The 19,845-nt window shown below is 43.0% G+C and overlaps 1 protein-coding gene across 1 annotated transcript in view; it reads left to right on the plus strand.

The window, feature by feature from the left end:
- The window catches only part of SLC38A3 (solute carrier family 38 member 3), a 103,852-nt gene that overhangs the window by 53,646 nt on the left and 30,361 nt on the right, over positions 1 to 19,845 (plus strand). Inside the window, exon 5 of the mRNA XM_020789244.3 lies at positions 18,730 to 18,803. Within this exon, the coding sequence (XP_020644903.1) occupies positions 18,730 to 18,803 (74 nt within the window). The remainder of the gene's footprint in view (positions 1 to 18,729; positions 18,804 to 19,845) is intronic.

Consider the following 19,845-nt stretch of genomic DNA (forward strand, 5'->3'; position numbering starts at 1 on the left):
GAACTTACATTTATTGAGAGAAAAGTTGGTTGGAGTGTTTGTGAATGATTTCATAACTGAGCTGAGGTCAGCTCCTCAGGCAGAGAACAGCCGGGCTGTGCACAGAGCTCGCTTGGGAAGGAAGACACAAAGGAAGCTTGTTTGGTCTGTACTGAGTAGGTAGTGACAGGTGGGCTGAGGCAGGTTGGGGTCCTCTTACTGGGGCAAGCAGGACTGTAGCCCTTTGATGATTTGGGGAGGGAAAGTCAAGGCTGAATCAATCAGGCTCCCTGACGTAGGCTGCTGTGGTCATTCCCGTGCTCCTTCCTTTCTTCCTTCTCCTGAAAGTGAGGAGAGGCCAGGGTTTGGAGAACAACATGAAATATGCCTCTTTGACAAAGAGAACTAAGATACTTTGTAGAGAAGGGAGCACGGCACAGACTGCAGAGGGGAACATTGGTTGTGGGCCCTAAGACCTTGGCTTAAGGCACAAAGTGTAGCTTGTTGATAAGAAATAAAGGTCTAATGGGAGCAGTGTTAGTTCTAGGACTACCAATGAAAGGCAAGGTGTCCATACATTGGAAAAAAGAGCAGGAAGACCGATACAGATGAAAAGGCAGAGGGTTGTCAACTTTCTCTGGGACTGGACAGCACAATATCTCTTGTTTTTGCATCCTATACTTCTGCATCATACAAGTGATCCCTATACAAAAACATAGGCTCCTTCTCAGGCAGGAGGTAAACTCATGGTGACTTGCCTTGGTGAGAGCTTTCCTCTGGCACTTGTTTGGCATCCATACGGTGTTGCTGTCTGGGACCTGCTAAGTTCAGGGCTAGACAGCAGGGCCAGTTTCTCCTAACCATCCATGAGGTCTCCTGCTGGGTCAATGAAACATTTCATTCTTTTATTTGGTGACTTGAGAACACTGGTGCCATCTTATAGATGTTTATTTTTTCTTTCCTTTGGAATTGATTCTCAGTACCCACCAGACCCTATTGCATTCCAGCATTGAGCACTATTATCAGCATTGCAGTCAAAGCAGTAGCAGGTATGGCAATGGCCTCCGATAGGGACTGAGAGAGAATAAGACCGTGCTCCCTCACACACTGCTTTTTTTCTCCAGGAATCTTTGGAGAAAGAGAAAGAAAGCTCCATAGTTGTTAGGAAGACAGATCAATCAATGATGGAATATCAAGAGCTCTGTCTCTCTATCTTTGTTAGGCTGCAACTACACTGGCAAACTGAGTTGGAGCCATTCGCTGTGGCTTGATTCACAGGCTATTTTATGCTTCTGTTGCAAATTTGGTAATTACATGGAGACTGGATTGTTTCAATCCCAGTGTTTACACTGGCCACTCAAACTGATGCAGTTTGATCTGTGCCATAGCCCACAGGCTCCCTTCGCCTTCTGCCAATCCCTGGCTCTCTTTTTATGGCTCATTGTAAAATTAGTGAGTTGTTTTCAGGTGTTTCATGGTGCTAGGGAAAAGGGACAGTTTGGCAAAGTTCCCCATAATGTACAAACACATACACACATACTGTGGAAACATACCAGTCTGCTGTAGTTTGTCAGACTAGTTGTTTCGATTTCATATTGATTATTTTTTCTTTTCTGTGTCCATACGGAGGTGATCTAGCACTAAGCTAGTATATCAATGTAATGATAAAGTGATCTAGCGCTAAGCCCAGTAATTTTTTTAAAAAAATTAAAAATACTTTGGGCCAAGTAGGGAGAAATGTCATGGAGTTGGGTGGAGTTCCTGCTGTTTAAAATATCACATCCAGTTTAGTATGTCATCAGAATACTGCTCATAGCCAGGCTCCCCTTCCTCTTGGAGAACAAAACAAAGGGAAATATCTGTTCTAATTGTTCTGGATTGAAAAAAGTAGAAACCACTAGCAGCAGCAGCAGAGAGAGAGAGAGAAAGCCCTCCATATTGGGAGCAAAAAAGGGCCAGACTGATTTGAATTGGCCTTTGTCCCATGTGATCAGTAAAAAGAAAAAAAAAGAAAAGAAAAGCTAATTCATCTGTTTCGCTCCCACAGCAGATCCCGTAGTATATGACCATGTAGTTACATCCTTAGTCATGTATTGTATCATTCCTGCTGCATCTTCTCTCATCTCTGCTGTGTCTCCTGTGGAGAAAGGTAGGGCATAAATATTTTAAATAAATAAATAATACATGGAGAAAAGTGACTTTTCCGAGGTGACAAATCACAGATAGCATCTGACTCCAAACATCACCTCTCTGTAATGTCTCCTTCAAAAAGTTATAAATTCTTTCCTTCAAAAAGCTGCATGAAATATTTTAAATAGTAATAAACATGACAAGCCCCTGTGTTATGACAAATCCAAACATCACCATGTTACTGCAGGTTTATTAATCATAGAGTTAACTTGTATGGACTTCAGTCCCACAAGGTCTGGTAATGGCCACTGGCCTGGATGGCTTTGAAACAGTATGAGTTAAATTCATGTAGTTACATCATCAGCCATTAGTCAGACCATGAAAGTAACACACAAATTTCTCGTAACCTGGTACTTATGAAAATGAAGGCATAGCTTTTTTTAAAAAAAAGTAGGATGTAATAACAAATGGCATTGTTTGTTCCTTAAACATGTGCAAGCAATGTTTACTTTTTAGTCCTAAAATGTTGCTTTAGAGGAGTTTTGGCCATTTTTGTCGTTTTAAATGTATTTTTATTTTAAATCATTAAAAGATAACTGAAAAGCAGCACATTAGTAGTGTGTTACTAGCATGATGTTCTTTAAATAAGAAGTAACATTGATGAGTTGAGGAAAAAACAACAAATTGCTTCTTTTTTAAAAAAATCTGAACTCTCTGGATGGCCGTGAAATTAATTGAATCTCCCTGCCCAGAGGCTGCCTTTTATTGTATCTGTTTTTGTATGAGTGTAAGCATGGCTGGTAGAGAAGCAGTCATAGTTGTAGGTATATATACCACTTTCTTGAAAAACTATGGGAATCGGTCACCTTCATGCCTAATTTGGAACTGGCGGGTTGGCTCAGGGAATAAAAAGCACAGCTAGATGCGGACGTTCGTTAGGTTCTGCGAGGGGTCCTCTTATGCAGCCTTCTCCAACTGGGCACCTTCCAGATGGGGGTTGGACAGCTTCCATCATTTCCCCAGAAACTGTCTCTATTGGCCCCACTGGCTGGACATTATGGGTACTCTAGCTCAGTGGTTCTTAACCTTTTTGAAAGAAATGCCCCCTTGAGCCATTGAGGAAGTTATCATCGCCCCCCCTCCCTGCGGTGATGATATTTATTTATTTATTTATTTATTTATTTATTTAATTATTTATTTAATTATTTAATTATTTAATTTATTTAAGACATTTAAATCCAATGACCCCTGAAAACAAAATTCAATTCCAAGAAAATAAAATGCCCCCCAAAAGTAACACTTAATGATTTAGTTGCAAGCGAATTTTAAGACGCAAAAAGAAATATAAAAAGGGCATAAAAACAAACCACAATGCACGATGAAAACTCTGAAACTAAATTAAGATTGGAGGAAAATATATATTCATGCACATTGGAAAAAGGCTGCAGCCATCTTCACAGGTTTGGCTTGCTCCAGCGCCCCCCTACCGCCCCCCTTCTGCTCCAGCGCCCCCACGCCGCCCCTTTTTGTTCTACTGCCCCACTGAAAAATGAAATCGCCCCCTGGGGGGCATTATCGCCCACGTTAAGAACCACTGCTCTAGCTGAACACATTTGGGGAAGGCTCTTCATATGCAAAAGCAAACCACTGCTCTCTGTCATTGCAGGCATTTTTTATTTGGTCTTTACCATTTCATTTCCTTCTTAGCCATCCACCACAGATAATTTCCCCTCCAATACTTCCGTCCACATTTTAATATTCAGTTTTTATTTTAAAACTAAACAAACATTTAAATGTTTGTGGGTCTCTGTCCTACCCATTCTGGTCAAAGTGGCTCAGCCCCAAGTTCAAAAAAGAAGAGGAAAAGGAAAAGGGGAGAAAAATAAAACAAGTTCAGACAGGAAGGCTATGAAACATTCCCAGAAGATGTTCAGACTTTAAAAGAAAATTTGTCAGAAGAATTCTTTAATTGTGGAATGTAGACATAGACTTCATTCCCTCCCTCCATTTAAAATTTTTGTTTTGTGCCCAGTTAAGGACTTGGATGGCACAGGAAAAGCCTCATTCATGTTGATTCTGTATAAATCCTGACACTGGGGCCATATTTGTGTCCACAGCCAGATATAGGAATGCTTCCATACACTTAAGAAGACAAAAGGGAATGACATTTATCCTTGTTCATAGAGGTATTCTTTATACCTTGTAAAACTTGACTACAGAATACTGAAGGAATTCATAGGATCCCGTGTGAATTGCTGCATTCAGAGGAAGAGTGCATCTGAGTGGTGGTGTTTAGAGCAGCAATGTTGTTTTGCTGTAGTGATCATCCCTCTGCTTCAGAAGCCACTGGAGGCTGACAGTCTGAGCAATCATTCTGCCTGAGCTACTTGGCTGTGGGGGCAAAGTTGGGCTTAGACAGCTCATCCCCCCCACCGCAGGGCCTGCAGTGCAAGTCCATTCTCAGTTATCCTGTGGATAATTTTTGTTGTTTTTTGTTTTATTTGTTTCTTGGCTACATACGGAGAAGGTTCAGCCAGGGACAGTGCAGAGACATCCAGTCTGCTTGTCCTCAGCCTGTCAACCCACCTTTTCTTTTGCCAGGGCACAGCATGGTTCATTCAAAACAAAAACATGCCTAGAACGGTTTCTGAGGCCTTCTTCTGGAGAATGGTGACATTCATCTCTCCCTCCCTACACCAGGATTGCCTGATGTTGCCTGTTTTGGGGAGTTGCTCCTAATTTTGGAACAGGAATGCCCTATAAACTACAGTAGTAGGATATCCCTTGCTTCAGAATATTCTTCAGATGGTTCTTCCAAGGAGTATCCTGCCCTCTTGGCTTGTTGGATCAGAGCAGTGGTTCCCAACCTTGGGTCCCCAAATTTTCTTGAACGTCAACTCCCAGAAATCCTGGCCTGCACAGCTAGTGGTGAAGGCTTCTGGGTGTTTTAGCCCAAGAACATATGTGTATATTTTTTGTAATTGATTAGTAGGAAGATAGTATAGATTTGTTTACATCTCTGATATGTCAGGCACGTAGCACTGAAAGGTTTGCATGCATAGAGGGATAATATTTTAAGAGGAGCTGGAAATACCTTAATATATGATCTGTCCGTCAGGCTGCTGAATTGACCTGCTCGCATTTCCATCCTTGTGTAGATTGGTAGGGAAGGAGGCAGCCAATGAAAGGTGAGAGTGTGCTGAAGTGTGGACAACAGGAGCAAACATTATAAGAGAAGATGTTTGAGTCCATAAAAACTCCCCGACCAGAATCGTGTTCATATTGCATGGCAAATTGGAAATTGTGCAAATGATGTGCATGATCTTGCTGTCTGTCTGGCGTGAACTCAAACATGCCCAAGTAGTACAATTTGTTGTGCATGCGGTCATGTACCTAGATGCACGACAGATGCCTGGCAGAATGTGAGGACTGCTTCACATGACTGGCAAAATGTGAAAACTGCTAGGATGATTGCCCTTGTATGCATAGTAACGACAATAAAATTTTGGCCCCTACATTTGTTTTTTGTTTTTTGGGGCATGCACTCATCTTTTCCTTGGTTTTGGTCTGTTGGTGTGCATTCTTCCCTCCTCTGAGACATGGAATTGGTGTCTGAGCAGTGTTGAAAAGCTGGACTGCCTACTTAGAGAAGGGAACAAAGTGGTACACAACTTTCTTGCTGGGACAGACTTCTCAAAGGACGGAGACACCCTTCTCCTTAATGTAACTTGGCTTGCCCGTTCCATGCCAGCTTGGCTGTGGTTGCAGAATGACAAGTCCAGCATTTCTTGTCTGCCCCAGTGTGATTCTACCTTGGATAGATATTGTCTTTGCTTCTTTGTCACACTGTGGCTATCGTGTACACTTACTCCGCTCGGGAGTTTCCCTCTAGAAGCTCAGTGCGACCATGAAACAGATGCAGCTGAGAATGCTGAAGCCAAAAGAAATTGAAGGCATGCTTGGCTGGCAGGTCCTGTAACCTTGTGGAAGAACAAGAGGTAAAGTCTCGGGGATCAGTCTCCTCTGTTTCAGGATCTGTCCAGCACCTAAATTCAAATTTTAGTTTTAAATTTACAGACTGTGGAACTCCCTCCCACAGGAGGCTAGGCTGGCCCTCCTTTCTATCCTTCTGCAAGCAGGTGAAGACCTTTCTCTTTGGGCAAACTTTGCCTGAGTGAGTGGCTGCTTGAGCAAGGTTTTACATGGGTTGTTGTACTTTATGGCTGTGAATGTGTTTTGGTGTTTGTTACATACAGCACTGATGGTACCTGTCTGTCATGGGTTTGGAGGGAAAGTTCCATCCTATGGGGAGTGGAAGGCAGGACATCAGGGGGGAGGAGCTGTACTGTATATATATTTGGAGCTGATGTGGAGAGTGAAGAGTGGGAGTCTGTGTGTCAGACTGGGTACAACTGTGTGTCAGTTAGTACCTACCTGATAGGTTCAGGTTTCTATATAGGTAGCCAGAACTGATAGGTTCAGGGTCTGTGCTTTACTTTAAAGTGTTCTGTGGGAGCTAATCTGTTGTATGTATATGGTTGGGACTATGCCACGTTACATTATCTTATTTACCTGATCATTTTATTTACCCTGTTTGTTATTTCAATAAACCTTGTTCTTTTGTTTGTTAAAATCCATTCCTGGTCTGTGTGACTCCTTATAGGGAATGGTTGGTGGCAGCTTAATTATAGGGTGATATATCCCAGTAGGTCTCGGGTTGTCACATTGATTGGTGTCCAGCGTGTGGGATACGACTGGTCCAGTTGTCCAGTGGTCCAGCAAAGCCTTGGCAAGTGTGCCCAGAGCAAGGGGGGTCTAGTCAGGGAAAATCTGAGGGCGCGTAGGTAATCTTCTAGGCTTACCTCACGGGGAGGTACGCTAGTGGAAGAACGTGCAAACTCAGATTGGGGAGACTAGATTAGGGAGCTCTGAGGCAACCCGTTTTGGCGGGAAAAAGCTGAGGCAAAGCTGCGTGAAGTAACAGTGATCTAGCCTGTCTGCTGAGAGGCCTAGCAGAGGGGGTGAATCCTGCCTGGCAACAGTTGCAAGTTGGTGCTGAAGGAACAGCAGCAATCTATAGAAGGCTGTTTCTGAGGCAAAAGAAAAAAAGTCGTCGTTTTATTTTGAGGCTTGACTTTTGAAGGCAGCCTGTTCTGGGGGGATTATGCCCTTGACTCGAAGTCAAATGGCAGAAATGGGGAAAGTGAGAGATCCACAGGTAGACCAAGGTTCTGAGGAGGAATTTGGCTCAGTGCAGGAGGAGAACACGGGAGAACAGACCTCAGAACTCAGAAAAATGCTCCTAGCCCAACAGCATGAAGTTAGGATGAAACAATTAGAAATGGAAAGGGAAGAGAAACAGGAAAGGGAGAGAGAGAAACAAAGACAATTTGAAATGGAAAGGGAAGAGAAACAGGAAAGGGAAAGGGAGAAACAAAGACAATTTGAGTTAGAAAAAATGGCGTTTGAGTTAAGAAAATTGGAAATGATGAACCAGAACAATAATAACAATAGAGATTCTGAGGTGGGCCAATTGTCTAAAACTGACTTGAAGAAATTCCCTGTGTACCACAAGGGAGATTGCCCTGAGGTGTTCTTTTCCCTCATGGAAAGAGCGTTTGTGGACTTCTCAGTAAGGGAAACTGAGAAGATGACCATTATGCGATTTTTAATCAGTGGCAGCCTGGCAGAAGTCTATGCAGAGATGCCAGTGGAACTGCTGAAGGACTTCGCTGAGTTTAAAAAACTGGTGTTTGCCCGGCATGGGATAAATGCTGAACAGCTGAGGCAAAAATTCAGGTCACTCACCAAGAAACCAGAGCAGACTTTTACCCAAGTGGGGGCCCAACTGGTGAGGCTGCTAGAGAAATGGCTGTCTCAGGAGGGGACAGAGACCTTCCAGCAGCTCAAAGACCTGATAGCGCTGGAACAGTTTTATTCAGTCCTGCATGGGGAACTGAAGTTCCAGGTGAGGGAGAGGAAACCGAAATCAGTGACAGAAGCAGCAGAGATCGCAGATTTTATTTACCAAATAAGAAAGCCCTTAGGTGCTGAGGGGAAATCTGTAGGTAAAACCAAAGAAACCTACAGCAGGTACTCTCAGGGACCAGGGAAAAACCAGCAAGGGGGAGGGGCCCATGTTGAAGGGAAGCCCTCAGACATGAAACCACCAAGACCTCAGCTTTTGGAGGGAAAACCAAAACCAGATGAGAAAGACTCCAAGTACAGCAGAAAATGTTATTTCTGTCAAGGAAAGGGCCATCTAATCTCAGAGTGTGAGAAATTAAAGCAGCTAAAGGGAAATTTGCCTCATGATTTGAGTGGAACCAAGCCAAAAGCTGTGTTCTGTGTCCAGACAGAGCAAAGCTCCTTGCCACTGAGGGAGCCTGTTACCATGGCTACTCACTCTGAACCAGCTACATCTGCTGATCAGGCTGGGGAAAATGGTCCTCTTGTGGAGGTCAAGCGCTGCTTACTAGTGAGGACAGATTCGCAATTGTTTGAGACCGCAGGGGTGGACGTAGGAATACTTGACCATCAGTATAGGGGGCTGATGGATACTTGTTCCCAGGTGACCCTGTGCCATCCAGACATTATTCCTAGGAAGTATATAATCCCAAATGAGAGCCTGAAGGTGGCAGGGATTGAGGGGCAGGTGATCTCACTGCCAGTAGCTGAGGTACCTGTGAGCTTTCAAGGCTGGAGGGGAGTTTGGCGGCTAGCGATTTCATCGACTCTGCCAGCAGCCGTGCTCGTGGGAAATGACCTGGCTGAACATGTGAAACGGGTGCTAGTGATTACACGCTCACAAGCTACCACGGGGACAGTTCAGGGGGGTACTGAAGAGCCCGAGGCTGAAGCAGATGAGGGTAGTTCCGAAGCTGTGGTAGAAACCTTAACCACAGACAGCAAATTTGGCCAAGAGCAAAAGGCAGACGCCACTCTCCGAAAGTGTTTTGAAAAGGTGACAGACACCCAGCTAACACCTGAAACCCCAGCGAGATTTCGTGAGAAAAAGGGAATTTTATATAGAGAGACCCTGATGAATATCTCAAAAGGGGGAGATGGGATCAGAAGTCAGCTAGTGGTACCTGAAAAGTATCGCCCCATGATCTTACAAAGGGGGCACTCTGACATGTTTGCTGCACACTTAGGGGTGAACAAAACACAGCAGAGAATCACACAGAATTTTTACTGGCCTGAAATAGGGAAGCAGATCAAGGAGTTCTGTAAACAATGTGATGTGTGTCAGAGGCAGGGGAATAACCGTGACAGGACCAAAGCAAAGTTGTGCCCTTTGCCTGTGATTGACACCCCGTTCAAATGTATAGGAGTGGATATTGTGGGACCTTTGCCCAAGGCCACAAAGAGGGGGAACCGGTTCATTCTCACCATTGTGGACCATGCCACGAGGTACCCCGAAGCCATTCCCTTGACTAACATCGAAACTAACACAGTGGCAGATGCCTTGGTGGGGTATATGTCCAGGATGGGATTTGCCTCAGAAATAATCACAGATTTGGGCACATCGTTTACATCAAAGCTCATGAAACGGTTATGGCAAATCTGTGGAATTAAACACAAGGAAACCACTGCCTATCACCCCGAAAGTAATGGGTTAACGGAGAAGTTCAATGGGACTCTAATGCGCATGATTAGGGCTTACTTGGCAGAGAATCCAAACAATTGGGACCAGAAGCTGCAATCCCTTTTGTTTGCTTATCGATCAGTGCCTCAAGCCAGTACCGGGTTCAGTCCGTTTGAACTTTTGTTTGGGAGAAGGGTGAAAGGTCCACTTGATTTAATCAAACAAAATTGGGAACAGATCACCCAGGATGACCCACAAGACGTTGTGACATATATAGACTCTTTAATGAATGACCTGAAGAGAAACCTAGAGCTAGCAGCAGAAAACCTGCAAGCTCAGAAGGTCAGACAGAAAACCTGGTATGACCAGAAAGCCAGGGAGAGGCACTTTAACCCAGGGGAGGAAGTGCTTTGGCTTAGGCCCTGCAAAGAGAACAAACTGCAGCTCAAATGGGCAGGACCATACAGGGTCATTTCCAAGATGTCGGATCTGAACTACCTTATAGAGCAGGAGGAACACCAAGCACGGAGGGTGGTACATGTGAATGCCCTGAAACCCTACTACCGAGGGGAACAGAGGGTTTTATTTGCAATAAAAGCAGCTGAGAGTGAGGAAGCTGAATTACCCTTCTGGGAGGGTAGAGGGGAAGTAAAATACAACCCAGATGAGGTGAAGATCAGTCCTGCATTCACCCAAGACCAGCAGCAAGAACTAAAAGTGCTGCTCACCAGATATCAAAAGGTTTTTTCAAATAAGCCGGGGATAGTGAAGGGAGTGATGCATTGGATCCACACAGGGGATGCACCCCTGCAAGCAGTATCCCCATACCGAGTGACAGGACCCTATAGGGACAAGGTGCGGAAGGAGCTGGACGAGATGCTTAGGGAGAACATAATCGTCCCCTCTTCTAGTCCTTGGTCCTCTCCGATAGTCCTGGTGGACAAGCCTGATGGGAGCATTAGATTTTGTGTAGATTACCGGAAATTAAACCGCGTAACCACTCCTGATGCCTACCCAATGCCCAGGCTAGACAACCTGATTGAAACCATAGGGGGTTGTCGGTTCATTTCATCGTTGGACCTAGTAAAGGGATACTGGCAATTAAGGATTGATCCCAGGGATCAGGAAAAGACTGCATTTTGCAGCCCTTTCGGTCTATATGAGTTTAGAGTCCTGAGTTTTGGTCTCAGAAATGCACCAGCCACATTCCAAAGGCTGATGGACCAGACCTTAGCAGGGCTCAGTGACTTTACTGTGGCCTACATTGACAATATAGGGATCTTCAGCAATACCTGGGAAGATCACCTGAAACACCTGGAGATAGTGCTGCAGAGGTTAAGTGCAACAGGGCTAACAGTAAAGGCAAGCAAGTGTCAGCTGGGTAGCCCAGAAATAAAATACTTGGGTCACATAGTAGGGGGAGGAGTGATCAAACCCCTAGAGGCCAAGATAGAAGCCGTTCGTGATTGGCCCAGACCCAACACCAAGAAAAAAGTCAAATCATTTCTTGGGTTGGTGGGCTACTACAGAAAGTTCATCCCGAGGTTTAGCGAGATGGCGGCTCCGCTGACCAATCTGACGCGGAAGAAGACTGATGACCGCATCCCGTGGACCAGCGACTGTGAGGAGGCGTTCCGGAGGTTGAAGGAGGCGCTCATCAATTATCCAGTGCTGCGTGCTCCAGACTTCGACCGGGAGTTCATCATCTACACCGATGCGTCTAACAGCGGGGTAGGAGCAGTTCTTTGCCAGGAGGATGAAAATGGTGACCAGCATCCAGTGTCCTACCTGAGTAGGAAACTCCAGAAAGGTGAGAGACATTTGGCAACCGTGGAAAAGGAGTGCCTGGCCATAGTATACGCGATTCAGAAGGCCAAACCTTACATCTGGGGAAGACATTTTGTTCTGTGCACTGACCACTCACCACTGCAGTGGTTAAAGACAATGAAAACCCACAATAGTAAACGTATGAGGTGGGCTTTAAACCTGCAAGATTATGACTTTGAAGTGAAGGTGGTCAGAGGGTCAATGAACTGTGTTGCTGACGCCTTGTCAAGAAGACCCGAAGAGTGAAGACGGCGAAGAAACCATGGACTATGTATATTTTGGTGACCAAAAGTTAAATGTACCTGTTTATTGAACAGGCTTGGTTTGTATTAATAAAGGTAACTTAATGTATTGTAAATGTTAATGTTTGAATGTATAAGTGATATGTTTAACCTAGAGTGTAAGTATGGGTTATGGGATTGTGTTATAATGTACAACTGTTTATGTATTTTGATCCTGGTTGGTTTTTTTTGGAGAAAAGCACTTTAGCTTTTCCCCTGCAAAACAACTTATAAAGAGGGGAGGTGTTACATACAGCACTGATGGTACCTGTCTGTCATGGGTTTGGAGGGAAAGTTCCATCCTATGGGGAGTGGAAGGCAGGACATCAGGGGGGAGGAGCTGTACTGTATATATATTTGGAGCTGATGTGGAGAGTGAAGAGTGGGAGTCTGTGTGTCAGACTGGGTACAACTGTGTGTCAGTTAGTACCTACCTGATAGGTTCAGGTTTCTATATAGGTAGCCAGAACTGATAGGTTCAGGGTCTGTGCTTTACTTTAAAGTGTTCTGTGGGAGCTAATCTGTTGTATGTATATGGTTGGGACTATGCCACGTTACATTATCTTATTTACCTGATCATTTTATTTACCCTGTTTGTTATTTCAATAAACCTTGTTCTTTTGTTTGTTAAAATCCATTCCTGGTCTGTGTGACTCCTTATAGGGAATGGTTGGTGGCAGCTTAATTATAGGGTGATATATCCCAGTAGGTCTGGGGTTGTCACAGTGTTGCTTATGTTTTTAGCATTTATTTGTTTGCTCCTTTTTTTCTTTGTATATTCACTGTTGTTAGCTTTAAATACTGTCTTCTAATGATGTATACTTCCTTGGCTCCTTTTTAAAGAGAAAGGCAGAGTAAAAATATTTTAAATAAATAAATAGCTGTAGCAAATTCAAGTGTGGTGTATTTGGAATGAGAATTCAGTGAGAGTCCAAAATAGAAACATTCATTCTGATAAATATTAAGTCATTAAGTCATTACCTATGGTTTGGCCCTTGCCCGTGAAATATTTGATCATTAGCTACAATCTCAAGTATAACAAAAACCTGTAATCTAGATTTTGTTTTAAAATGGAAAGCTCTCATTAGTATCCATCTTGGGGAATCCTTCTTCTTAGTATCACTTTCTCTCAAGGAATATTGGACACTGGACAAGAACAATATGGGATATCTTTTTTAAAGATTTTATAAAGAGTGTGGTTTCCCTCTTAAAGATAATTCATGCAATCTCTTTACTGTATTTTCTAAAATTATATGGCTCTGGATTGATCCTTGTGTCTGTGCCATTTACAGTTTCCCAGCTGGAGGGAAAGTTTAGGCGTTTTCATCTGCCTTACTTAACTGGGTGTGAAATCCTAGCTAGCCAGGATGGCTGGGAGTCAGCTTGAGCAGACTTTAGGCCAACTGAAGTTGTGCTGAGTTTGAATCTCCTCTAGCCTAGGCCATTTGCAGATTTCTTAGGAGTAGCCTCACTTTGGCCTAACTGTGCATCCGCATAGAACTTGTGCTCCTGTGCTGGAGAATGTTTGGATCTGATTTCGCTCTGTGCTTCTATTACTAAGATCTTTCCCTGAGCTATGATAGATTGGATTTGCTTCCAAGGAGCCTGGAATGTGAAAAGTTAATGTAGAAAAGACAATAGATTATATTTCCCAAATAGTTTTGGGACTATCAATCTGTCAGACTTCATGACCTTTTACAAAGGTCCTGTCCTTGTTGTCTTGTATCTTGATAAGTTGCACAATAATATAGCTAAAATTGGTTGGCCATGGAACATGGAAGCGATGTGGATAAGTAAAGCATGCAAAATTAGGCAAGCAGATGTTGCATGGAATTATTGCATCAATTAAAAGACTTATACCTTGGTACCCAGATGAATTTTAGTATGATTGGGAACGATGGTCTGATTTCATTCTGGAATTAGCCCTTAATTGGGACAAAATGATAGTTGTGATGAACACAAGCTTCTGATTTTTCCCTAGATGTCTCTGTAAAGTTCTGTAGGACTCTTAGGGGTATGTGCTGGTGTCAGAATCCTTGACCTGACACTTTATGGTGAGCCAGACAGAAGATCAGACGATCAGGAGGATCAGACAGTCAGGAGGATCAGGTGATCAGGAGGATCAGACAATCAGATAATCAGACAAGGAGTACTAGAAGATTTATGTACATGGTTTCTGGTGAACAAACCACAATATCCTAACAAGAATATGCCAACAAATATGGAAAACAAAGCAATGGCCCACAGTGTGGAAACTTTCAATATACATTTAGTCCCTAAAACAGGAGAGGCCAAGGAGTGCAGTAATTTTAGGACCATTTATTTTATTTCCCATGGAAGCAAGGTGATGCTCATGGTGTTGCAACAAAGGCCTTTACCTTATATGGAGCAAGAAGTGTCTGATATTCAAGCTGGATTTCAAAAAGGAAGAGGCACTCAAAATCACATTGTAAATATCCACTGGCTATTGGAGTGCACTAAAGAATTTCTGAAGACCAATCTGTGCTTTATAGACTACTGACTGTGTGGATCATGAGAAACAATGGGTTGCTCTGAAGAAAAAGGAGTGCTCCTCACTACTTGATTGTTGTAGCGTTCCCCTTTATTTTGTCAATGGTTCATGTTTTAGTATGTTAATTGTTCACGCATATTTATGTTGCTGAGAGGCGGAGCCAAGAGAGATCTTATAAGAGGTGGAGCCTGAGAGTCAGGGAGAGTCAGAGAGTTGGAGGGGAGTGTGTGAGAGAGAAGTGGTTAGAGTGTGGAGTTTGGGGAATTCTGAGGTGTGATTAGAGTTAGAAGTGTATTATCAAATAGAAGGTTGTTGTTAATAATAAATTTACTTAAAGAAGATATTCATGAATCAATATCAATTACTGTAATCAATAAATGAAAGACCTATTTAAAAGACTTTGAGTGTGGACCTGAATCGTTATCTTCCAGAAGTAATGGTGATTTAGTGATCACCTGCTGGCAGCAGTGTAAAAAGGGGATTGTTTGCCTTCATGTACTCAGAGTCTTAATGGTCAAGAAAGGGGGCATGAGGGTGAACACCACAATTGTCTTGTTACATGTCTTGGAAAGTGGACAAGAAGCTACTGTTTAGGACAGAATATTCATTCATTCATTCATTCATTCATTCATTCATTCATTCATTCATTCATTCATTCATTCATTCATTCATTCATTCATTCATTTAATACTCCACCCATCTGGTCTATAAGACCACTCTAGGCGGCTAGACAGCTGTTTTCTGTAAGCAAAGGTGTCAGACAAGGGTACATTTTATCCCTTTATCTGAGCATATACGGAAAGCCGGACTAGTTTCAGATTTTGGAAAAGTGAAAACTGGCAGAAGAGGCACCAGTACTTCAAGAGTTTTGTGGATATCCTGGACTGCCAGAAAGATGAACAAGTGGGTCCTAGAGCAAATCAAGCCTGAACTATCTCTGGAGGAAAAAATTTTTTTGAAACAGGCTGTCTTACTTTGGACACATTGTGAGAAGTATTTGTCTACAACTTACATTTAGTTGTAATGTATTTTTAAATATTTGTGCCTACAGTTTTTCCATAGCTGAGAGACATTTGCATATTTACAACTCTGAAATATTTTATTCATATTGAACATAGAAGCAATGTCAGTAAAAAAAGCTTTTAGAATTAGATAAGCTGATGTTGCTTGGAATTATTGCAACAATGAAAAGACTTACACCTTGACACCCGGATGAATGCTGTTATTATTGGGAATGGTTGATTTTATACTGGAATTAACCCTTAATTGGGATAAAATACCATCTGTGTTGAACAGAGGCTTCTGATTTTTCCCTAGAAGTGTATAAAGTTCTGCAGGGGGTCTTAAGGAGATGTTCAGGCATCAGAATCCCCTACCTAACATGAGCATGCTTAGTGCCCTCTGAATGGTTGACATAATTCAGTAGGATCTTCACAGCCAGGGCTTCTGAGTTAACTACTTACAGAGCAGCAACTATCAAGAGAAGTCAATCTGAGAGCGGTGTAGGTAGGGTTACATCAAAAAATACTAGGGATGCACAGCCATTCCTCATAAGTCAGCATCTTCAGTCCAGGATAATTCTTGATTTAACACTTAGCATTGGGGGAGGCAGTGTTTTCAAAAGGGACATGGGAAAGGGGTGTTTTCATATCCAAGTAAGCATTACAAAATTGGTGCTTATGCAGTTTCATTAATGTATCTGTTTAGGGCTGCATCTGAGTGTCTAGCTGTGGTTTCCCAACCTTGGGTTCCGAAACTTTGTTGGAATGCAGTACCCAGGATCCTTGATCATAGGTTAATGGGGTTAACTTGTTATTGACTCCTGAGGCTAATGGGTTAAAAATATCCAGGAATTGAAGGATGGGGTGCTCTACAACAGAAGCAGCATAGTAAAAAGGACTGGAACTAAGTGTAATTCCAGTACAGGTGTGGAAGGCATGGTTTTAGCACATGGGACATTGGTAATATTCTTTGTGGAAATGCTTTGGAACCCTTGATTTAGAAGAAATGTTTTGGACACATAAAAAGTGGACTCAGTCCATGGTGAATAATAGATCCACAGAGCAGGGCAGGGGGGAAATGGAGCCAACAAAAATAAAACTGTCAGCATGGCTGTGGTTCTCACAGGTTTCTCAACCTTGAGTCCCAAAATGTTGTTGTGTTACAACACCCAGCATCCCTGAACATCTACTGAAGGGCTGGAGCTGTAAATTTCATCATTCTGGATATTGTTTAAAATTAATGACACACTGTAATTAGTAACAGTAGCAGTATTGCCCCTTTTCAGATCCTTGTAATTAATTGCCCAGGAATTAAGAATGTGAATGCAAAGCCTGATGTTCCATATCAGTTATACAGAACTTAGGGGTCATATTATTTTGACATAAATGGCATTTTTGTTTTCCGACTACCTTTCCCTAACCTCTTTCCACAATACTTCCCTTCCCTTTTGCCTCCTCGAGATCAAAGTGAGTATGTATATTTGTCAAAGGGGAAAGGAACTCTGTGAAATGCAGTACCCAAAGATTAAGGGCTGATTGAAAGGGCAAAAGGGTTCTGAATGGTTTTCACGGCAGCCCTGTCCATGCTTGGTGGCCATTGTGCAGTTCAGGCAGAAAAGTCCTCCTGTGGCGCACAATGTTCTGAGCACAAAATGGAAAACATACGATGTTGATGCTTGCTCGCCTTGTGATCCTGAAGCTGATTTGGTTTTTTTATATATATTTTTTTATTATCATGATTACTCTTTGATTTGTTGTTACTCTTAGTTTGACCTTATTGATTGTTAACTAACCAGCATAGTGGTTTGCACTAATTGGGTGATATAAAATTCAGATAAATAAATAAATAAGGGAACCTTTTCTAGTTCCTCTCCATTTGATAATGTTAATGTATAGGCAAGGAAAGAAGAATGTCCATTGCCCCAACTTTGGGCTTAATTGCATGCTGCCTGCAGAGGGCCCTGGGCCCTTTGGAGAACCCCTTACTCACACTCCAACCCCTGACATGGGGGAGATACGTCTTGTGCCTTTCCACCTAGGAAGCTGTGCACCACTTGGGGGATTCCCCTTAGTTGTTCTTCCCTGCTACATATCCCCAGTGGGCAAAAAAATGGATGACAGGCAAAGCTGCCCTGACTCAAGTCTGAGCCACAGGACTTCTTAAGTAGCTTAACCTGTTACTTTTATTGGGAGTCCTGCTTCATTGGGTGCAGCCTTTCTCTAGTTGGGGAAGACCAACCTTGAGACATCTCTCTTAAGGGCAGTTGTTGGACTCATTTTATCATATGTATCATTTGCCCATGGGACTCCCTCACTTCTATAGGTAGTGCCTGAGACCAGTAATTTAATGAGATCTGACTTGGGGGGGGGATTGTTTTGTCTTGAACGCTTCACTGGCAAGAAGCCAAAGAACTAATGCTAGTAGAGTATTACTAGCCCAGCTGGATGGGGGGTTGATACCTTTAATGCGGCCTGCTTAAGATCCTATTCTGAGCAAGTCTGCCTTGCTCAGCACGATTCTCTGTTTCCCTGATGTGCATGAGTGCACGCACAGTTTTTGCTCTGTTCCAGTCTGGCTTATGTCCTAATACATTATCCTTTGGATGGAATTGCTCACCTTTTACAAATGAAATGTTATGTAACCAAATAGTATTAGACCATCTAGTCATTGACCAGGGCCTCTTCGTTCACAGGAGTCAATGCAGGATGTCTCCCTTATCAGGTTAATGCTCTTATGGAGCTGTGTCTTCCTCTCCATCCATGTTCTGTCCTTTCCCCACCCCTGGTCTGGGACTTAGGTACTATGAGGAAACAGAAATAACCCGTACAACCAGATGGCACAGCTGCAACCTGTGATATTTATATGTAATCAATGCATGGTTTTTTAAACATTAAAAAGAGGGCTCTTTTTTCCTGGGGAAAGTATGGATCATTCTCCCAGATGTTGGTTGCTAACTCTCATCATCCCCCCAGTGATACAGCCTTGCTTGCATGGAATGATACGGGATTGCTGTTTTAGTTCATGGGGCTGAGATTTGATTGTATTGCCTTGCCTTGCATTTTTGCCTTGCCTTTTTACTGCAGAATAATTTTCAAGGCAGCTTACACAGGTCGTAGAATAAAAACAGTACATAATAAACAAATTCAGCTGTACAACCTTTAAAATCAGTGGGATTCCTATTTAAAAGGGCTTGTGAGAGTATTACACAAAGGTAATAATGCTGTTGAGTATGCTTCCATTGATGCGGCTGAAAACCAACAGAACATCAAGCTTCTGGAGCCATCTACCATGCTGTGACGGATGAATGTAGAGGTTTTTCTCTAGTCTTTTGATTTATTAGTTTCCTTCTTAACTGACCGTCTCTTTGGCAATGTGATTTAGATATCATTGCATTTCTGTTTTCCTTCTAGGTTTCTCCTGACTGCTGTCGCTTTGTTGTCTAGCTATTCCATCCATTTACTGTTGAAATCCTCAGGGATTGTTGGTAAGTACCTGAAACCTGCAATTAAAGCCACAGAGTGCACCTAAATTTAGCTTCATCCCACGTTTGTCCAAAGTTATAGACTGAGGTCATGTGAGGCCATGACTTGAGGCAGCTCTGTGCCTGATCTGTGCCTCAAAGACCAAAGCACCAAACAAATGTTGTTGTTGTTTAGTCATTAAGTCGTGTCCGACGCTTCATGACCCCATGGACCAGAGCATGCCAGGCCCTCCTGTCTTCCACTGCCTCCCGGAGTTGGGTCAAATTCATTGATGACACTGTCCAACCATCTCATCCTCTGTCGTCCCCTTCTCCTCTTGCCCTCACACTTTCCTAACATCTGGGTCTTTTCCAGGGAGTCTTCTCTTCTCATGAGATGGCCAAAGTACTGGAGCCTCAGCTTCAGGATCTGTCCTTCCAGTGAGCACTTAGGGTTGATTTCCTTTAGAATTGATAGGTTTGTTCTCTTTGCAGTCCAGGGGATTCTCAAAAGTCTCCTCCAGCACCACAATTCAAAAGCATCTTCGGCGGTCAGCCTGCTTTATGGTCCAGCTCTCACCTCCGTACATCACTACAGGGAAAACCATAGCTTTGACTATGCAGACCTTTGTTGGCAAGGTGACGTCTCTGCTTTTTAAGATGCTGTCAAGGTTTGTCATCACTTTTCTCCCAAGAAGCAGGCATTTTTTGATCTTATGGCTGCTGTCACCATCTGATCATAGAGTCCAAGAAAGTAAAATCTGTCAGTGCCTCCATATCTTCCCTTTCTATTTGCCATGAGGTGATGGGACTAGTGGCCATGATCTTAGTTTGTTTTTTGATTTTTTGATGTTGAGCTTCAGACCATTTTTTCCGCTCTCCTCTTTCACCCTCATTAAGAGGTTCTTTAATTCCTCCTCACTTTCTGCCATCAGAGTGGTATCATCTGCATATCTCAGTTTGTTGATATTTCTTCCGACAATCTTAATTCCGGCTTGGGATTTCTCCAGTCCAGCCTTTTGCATGATGGATTCTGAATACGTTAAATAAACAGAGGGACTATATA

Source organism: Pogona vitticeps, chromosome 2 (assembly GCF_051106095.1).
Source record: "Pogona vitticeps strain Pit_001003342236 chromosome 2, PviZW2.1, whole genome shotgun sequence".
NCBI lineage: Eukaryota > Metazoa > Chordata > Lepidosauria > Squamata > Agamidae > Pogona > Pogona vitticeps.